Genomic DNA, 7,500 nt, shown 5'->3' on the forward strand with positions numbered 1-7,500 from the left:
ACGTCCAGGAGGAGTCACCTGAAGGTAAGAAGCTCCTCCCCTTTATGAAGCCCCTCCCCTTTAAGAAGCCCCTCACTCTGAGCTCAGCTCATCGGAGCAGAAACGCAGAAGAAGAGAGTCACGCTACGCATCTATATTTAATACGGAGGATTCTACCGTCAGCTGCTTTTGATTTGTTTCTTCTGGAGATGAATCTGGATTCATAGCTGCCATCAAACCCTAAAGATATGACAAACAATACCTGCTCCTCAACGTCTCCATGACCCATCAGCTGATATCGTATCGCTTTAGTACCATGAATATAATATCATGTGTGTGTGTGTTCAGTAGAGCTGGATTAGCTTAGCTTAGCATGAAGACTGGACACCCGGCTTCTGAGAGGAAGTTAAATGGTTAAATATTAAAGCTGCTGCATACTTTAGACTCTTCATCACGCTCCTTTAATATTTCAGCACCTCTTTGCTCTCAGACAGGTTTCTTCTTCTGCTGTTGATGTGTCGGGGACCACCTCAGGGCTTTTATTGTGAAGGGAGTTCCTTCCTTTAGGCTCTTATTCTGGTAGCCGTGGTACCAGTTTGTTTCTATTATTGCCCGTTTTTAAATGTTTTAATTGGTGAATTAGTTCGTTATTTTTCTACTTTTATTTATTTGTTCTTTATTATTATATAAATATTCTATTTGTATATATTTTTTTACACAATCTTCCGATCACAAAAGATATTTCCTTAATTAATTATTCAGTCAATAAAAACTTTACTTCCAAAAAACAACTTCCTGCACAGATGTTTCACATTAAAAGCCTTTTAAACGCCTCCTGTCCTCTCCAGGCTTTTACTTTGAAACATCTGCTTGGAGCTCCTGGAGTCCAGCTGTTCCTCTCTTAAAAACCATAATTATAATACAAACAAACATCTCGCTGACCTTTTCTGACCTGAAGCTGTTAAAACATCAACGGCTTATTTTAGGGATGTAAACCGTGGCCCCGCCCATAAATCCAGATTTAGGTTTTACCCAGATTTAGTCCCTCTGTGGAGCGACTCAGAGGGTTCGTTCACAGTTCAACCAGAAGAAGAAGAAACCAGCAGGACATACGAGCACGTGTTGTTTGGACATTCCTGAGGTCTAAAAATAAGCGTGGGATTTTGGGGTGTTGGGGGCGGAGCTTGTGAAGGCGACCGCAGCGCCTCATAGCCGCTGAAACCAGAAGTATTTGGCTGCTGCTCTGTGCTGCTTTCAGGGACATTCAGACATCTGTGTGTTGTCTTCTGGATGAATCTGTGAAAATCAAATATCACAAAGATGACAATCTGATTGTTCCTCTGATGAATGATGGACTGTGTCAGCTCTACTTAAAGCTCCCGAGGGTCCTTGAACGCACCATCGGTTAGAGTTCAGTTAAAAAGGAACTTAAAACGAACGGTCATTGAAGGAAACATCAACAACAACAACAGCGTAGCCTTTCACACGTCCTGTTGTATTTAATGGAGGCTGAACAATCCAGAGGACGATAATCATCCGTGTTTGTACGCATTCAATTTCAGAATAAGAGCGGTAAACGGGTCCAGCCTCGTTCTCTTCTTCTTCTTCTGCAGGGTGTTTGTGTGCGCTCTCTGGTTCTTCTTCTGTGGTGTTTCTCTCTCTGTTTAACGTGGTGGTGAGTTTCTCTCTCTGCATGTTATTAACTGGCTGCTCTCTGTCTTCTTCTGTGGTAAACCAGCTGACGTGGACGCAGGTAACTATCCTCCTCCTCTTCATCTTCATCTTCCTCCCTCTCTTCCTCTTCCTCCTTCTTCTTGCTCCTCCTCTTCATCAGTCCTTCATCTCTTTGTTGAGAACAGATCAGGTTCAGTGTTTTTTTTAAACTTTATAAGAATTAATTGTTATTTACACTACATTACAGATATATTATTGTATATATATGTATTGTGTAATTATTGTATATTTTTAGCTCTGTCATAAATATAATATTAAATTCTGTCGTGTCGTTTATTTATAATATAAAACTGATTCACGTTAAATCTTCATCTGAAGAGGAACTGAAGCTGTCACATGAATGTGGTAAATTATTAATTATATATAATGTATATATTATATATATTGTACAGATGTAGTGAAGTACTCGGGTATAAATAAAGTGCTGAATATATTTGATGCTGAACTTGACTCAACATGTAGCTTCATGTTAGTTTCCACAAGCGTTCATCATCGTGTCTCTAGATATGTGTGTGTGTGTGTGTGTGTGTGTTCACCTCAGCTCTTCTGTTACCTTCAATCCTTGTGATCATCATCCTCTCATTTAGTGTCGTCCCCCTCCGATCAATCAACCAATCACAGCATTGATCTCTGATCACCGATATATATATAATATATATTATATATCATATATATATATATATAATATATATATATATATATATATATATATCATATATATATATATATATATATGATTCATGTATAATATATATATTTTATATATAATATATATACCTGTAGTTATTAAACCTCCTCTGACTTTAGAGTCTGGTTGTTTGTCTTCAGGCGGTCGCTTCAAGAAGGAGATCGTGGTGGACGGTCAGAGTCACCTGCTGCTCATCAGGGATGAAGGAGGCCCCCCAGAGGCTCAGGTGAGTACTGCAGCTGTAACCACTTACACCTGTACGCCTGCACCTGTCTACACCCTTACATCTGCGCCTGCACCCTGTACGTCTGCGGCCGTACGTCTGCACTCCGTACGTCTGCGCCCTTAAGTCTGCACCCGTACGTCTGCGCCCGTACGTCTGCACTCCGTACGTCTGTGCCCGTACGTCTGCGCCCGTACGTCTGCGCCCGTACGTCTGCACTCCGTACGTCTGCACTCCGTACGTCTGTGCCCGTACGTCTGCGCCCGTACGTCTGCGCCCGTACGTCTGCACTCCGTACGTCTGCACTCCGTACGTCTGTGCCCGTACGTCTGCACTCCGTACGTCTGCACTCCGTACGTCTGCACTCCGTACGTCTGTGCCCGTACGTCTGCACTCCGTACGTCTGCACTCCGTACGTCTGCACTCCGTACGTCTGCGCCCTGAAGTCTGCACTCCGTACGTCTGCACTCCGTACGTCTGCGCCTGTACGTCTGCACTCCGTATGTCTGCGCCCGTACGTCTGCACTCTGTACGTCTGCGCTCCGTACGTCTGCGCCCGTACATCTGCGTCCGTACGTCTGCACTCCGTACGTCTGCACTCCGTACGTCTGCGCCCGTACGTCTGCGCCCGTACGTCTGCACTCCGTACGTCTGCGCCCGTACGTCTGCGCCCGTACGTCTGCTCTCCGTACGTCTGCGCCCGTACGTCTGCGCCCGTACGTCTGCACTCCGTACGTCTGCGCCCGTACGTCTGCGCCCGTACGTCTGCACTCCGTACGTCTGCGCCCGTACGTCTGCACTCCGTACGTCTGCACTCCGTACGTCTGCGCCCGTACGTCTGCACTCCGTACGTCTGCGCCCGTACGTCTGCACTCCGTACGTCTGCGCCCGTACGTCTGCGCCCGTACGTCTGCGCCCGTACGTCTGCGCCCGTACGTCTGCGCCCGTACGTCTGCGCCCGTACGTCTGCACTCCGTACGTCTGCGCCCGTACGTCTGCACTCCGTACGTCTGCGCCCGTACGTCTGCACTCCGTAGGTCTGCACTCCGCACGTCTGTGCCCGTACGTCTGCGCCCGTACGTCTGCACTCCGTACGTCTGCGCCCGTACGTCTGCGCCCGTACGTCTGCGCCCGTACGTCTGCACTCCGTACGTCTGCGCCCGTACGTCTGCACTCCGTACGTCTGCGCCCGTACGTCTGCGCCCCGTACGTCTGCACCCCTCCTTTGGGATCACAGATGAAAGTGGGTCATCTTTTTATCTTAAACTGACCAAATGGAGTCTATACTTCATGAATAATTCACTGGTTTACTTTCTGCTCTCCTCTCCTTAAAGGACCCGTCTGCTCTAATTTAATTTTACATGACATGTATAGTTTTATCTTTAACAGAAGTCTCATTCATCTTCAGAACCATGGAATAGAGCTGTTTCACTTCTCCTCAGTTCGCTCTGTGGGTCGACGCCGTGATCTTCGTCTTCAGTCTGGAGGACGAGATCAGCTTCCAGACGGTTTATCACTACTACAGCCGACTGAACAACTTCAGGAACGCTGCAGACCTGCCGCTGGTGCTGGTGGGCACGCAAGGTATGCGCACACACACACACACACACACGCACACACACAGGCTCTGCTGCCTCCTGGTGGTGAGTTTCCATCATTACAGTTAAATACGTTTATTTGAATCAAGGATTCATGATTTCTTGAGGTTGATAAACATCTAAATAAATGCATTATATCACAAAATAAAGCAGACAATACTAATATAAAAATAGTATGTGTATAATTTATGATTTTAGCACTTTAGAAGGAAATAATCGATTAACACACTAACACTTCTTATTTATTAAGTATTTTATATTGTAGTTTTTTGCTCTAAGCTGCTGGTATTAATAAAGTACAATATAATCATTATTATAATGTTATAAATTATATCATTATTATTATAATATTATAAATTATATAATCAGTATTGGAATGTTATAAATTATATCATTATTATTATAATATTATAAATTATATAATCATTATTGTAATGTTATAAATTATATCATTATTATTATAATATTATAAATTATATAATCATTATTATAATATTATAAATTATATAATCAGTATTGTAATGTTATAAATTATATCATTATTATTATAATATTATAAATTATATAATCATTATTGTGATGTTATGCATTGTATCATTATTATTATAATATTATAAATTATATAATCAGTATTGTAATGTTATAAATTATATCATTATTATTATAATATTATAAATTATATAATCAGTATTGTAATGTTATAAATGATATCATTATTATTATAATATTATAAATAATATAATCATTATTATAATGTTATAAATTATCATTATTATTATAATATGATAAATTATATAGTCATTATTATAATGTTATAAATTATATGATTATTATTATAATATTATAAATTATATAATCATTATTATAATGTTATAAATTATCATTATTATTATAATATGATACATTATATAATCATTATTATAATGTTATAAATGATATCATTATTATTATAATATTATACATTTAATTTACTTTTATTTCTTCCATGTGTAACAGTTTGGTTCAACACACATTGACCAGCAGGTGGCGCCAAAGCCCCACGAACAGTTTAGACAATCAAGGGAGGAAGTGAAGGATGTAGGAGACACAGTGATAGTGAAGGATGTAGGAGACACACAGTGATAGTGAAGGATGTAGGAGACACACAGTGATAGTGAAGGATGTAGGAGACACACAGTGATAGTGAAGGATGTAGGAGACACAGTGATAGTGAAGGATGTAGGAGACACACAGTGATAGTGAAGGATGTAGGAGACACAGTGATAGTGAAGGATGTAGGAGACACACAGTGATAGTGAAGGATGTAGGAGACACACAGTGATAGTGAAGGATGTAGGAGACACAGTGATAGTGAAGGATGTAGGAGACACACAGTGATAGTGAAGGATGTAGGAGACACACAGTGATAGTGAAGGATGTAGGAGACACAGTGATAGTGAAGGATGTAGGAGACACAGTGATAGTGAAGGATGTAGGAGACACAGTGATAGTGAAGGATGTAGGAGACACACAGTGATAGTGAAGGATGTAGGAGACACACAGTGATAGTGAAGGATGTAGGAGACACACAGTGATAGTGAAGGATGTAGGAGACACACAGTGATAGTGAAGGATGTAGGAGACACAGTGATAGTGAAGGATGTAGGAGACACAGTGATAGTGAAGGATGTAGGAGACACACAGTGATAGTGAAGGATGTAGGAGACACAGTGATAGTGAAGGATGTAGGAGACACAGTGATAGTGAAGGATGTAGGAGACACACAGTGATAGTGAAGGATGTAGGAGACACACAGTGATAGTGAAGGATGTAGGAGACACACAGTGATAGTGAAGGATGTAGGAGACACACAGTGATAGTGAAGGATGTAGGAGACACACAGTGATAGTGAAGGATGTAGGAGACACAGTGATAGTGAAGGATGTAGGAGACACAGTGATAGTGAAGGATGTAGGAGACACAGTGATAGTGAAGGATGTAGGAGACACACAGTGATAGTGAAGGATGTAGGAGACACAGTGATAGTGAAGGATGTAGGAGACACAGTGATAGTGAAGGATGTAGGAGACACAGTGATAGTGAAGGATGTAGGAGACACATAAGGAGATAGTGAAGGATGTAGGAGACACACAGTGATAGTGAAGGACGTAGGAGACACAGTGATAGTGAAGGACGTAGGAGACACAGTGATAGTGAAGGATGTAGGAGACACACAGTGATAGTGAAGGATGTAGGAGACACAGTGATAGTGAAGGATGTAGGAGACACACAGTGATAGTGAAGGATGTAGGAGACACATAAGGAGATAGTGAAGGATGTAGGAGACACACAGTGATAGTGAAGGACGTAGGAGACACAGTGATAGTGAAGGACGTAGGAGACACAGTGATAGTGAAGGATGTAGGAGACACACAGTGATAGTGAAGGATGTAGGAGACACAGTGATAGTGAAGGATGTAGGAGACACACAGTGATAGTGAAGGATGTAGGAGACACAGTGATAGTGAAGGATGTAGGAGACACACAGTGATAGTGAAGGATGTAGGAGACACACAGTGATAGTGAAGGATGTAGGAGACACAGTGATAGTGAAGGATGTAGGAGACACAGTGATAGTGAAGGATGTAGGAGACACACAGTGATAGTGAAGGATGTAGGAGACACACAGTGATAGTGAAGGATGTAGGAGACACAGTGATAGTGAAGGATGTAGGAGACACATAAGGAGATAGTGAAGGATGTAGGAGACACACAGTGATAGTGAAGGACGTAGGAGACACAGTGATAGTGAAGGACGTAGGAGACACAGTGATAGTGAAGGATGTAGGAGACACACAGTGATAGTGAAGGATGTAGGAGACACAGTGATAGTGAAGGATGTAGGAGACACACAGTGATAGTGAAGGATGTAGGAGACACACAGTGATAGTGAAGGATGTAGGAGACACAGTGATAGTGAAGGATGTAGGAGACACACAGTGATAGTGAAGGACGTAGGAGACACAGTGATAGTGAAGGATGTAGGAGACACACAGTGATAGTGAAGGATGTAGGAGACACAGTGATAGTGAAGGATGTAGGAGACACACAGTGATAGTGAAGGACGTAGGAGACACAGTGATAGTGAAGGATGTAGGAGACACACAGTGATAGTGAAGGATGTAGGAGACACACAGTGATAGTGAAGGATGTAGGAGACACAGTGATAGTGAAGGACGTAGGAGACACAGTGATAGTGAAGGATGTAGGAGACACACAGTGATAGTGAAGGATGTAGG

The 7,500-nt window shown here is 42.3% G+C and overlaps 1 protein-coding gene across 1 annotated transcript in view; it reads left to right on the forward strand.

The window, feature by feature from the left end:
- Window positions 1-7,500, forward strand: part of agap1 (ArfGAP with GTPase domain, ankyrin repeat and PH domain 1) — a gene marked incomplete at its 5' end in the record, with an annotated part of 91,647 nt that overhangs the window by 19,741 nt on the left and 64,406 nt on the right. Inside the window, 3 exons of the mRNA XM_079296861.1 lie at window positions 1-24; window positions 2,542-2,627; window positions 4,067-4,208. The exon at window positions 1-24 is cut by the window's left edge and continues 64 nt beyond it. Of these exons, the coding sequence (XP_079152987.1) occupies window positions 1-24; window positions 2,542-2,627; window positions 4,067-4,208 (252 nt within the window). The remainder of the gene's footprint in view (window positions 25-2,541; window positions 2,628-4,066; window positions 4,209-7,500) is intronic.

Source organism: Melanostigma gelatinosum (genome assembly GCF_949748355.1).
Source record: "Melanostigma gelatinosum genome assembly, chromosome: 24".
NCBI lineage: Eukaryota > Metazoa > Chordata > Actinopteri > Perciformes > Zoarcidae > Melanostigma > Melanostigma gelatinosum.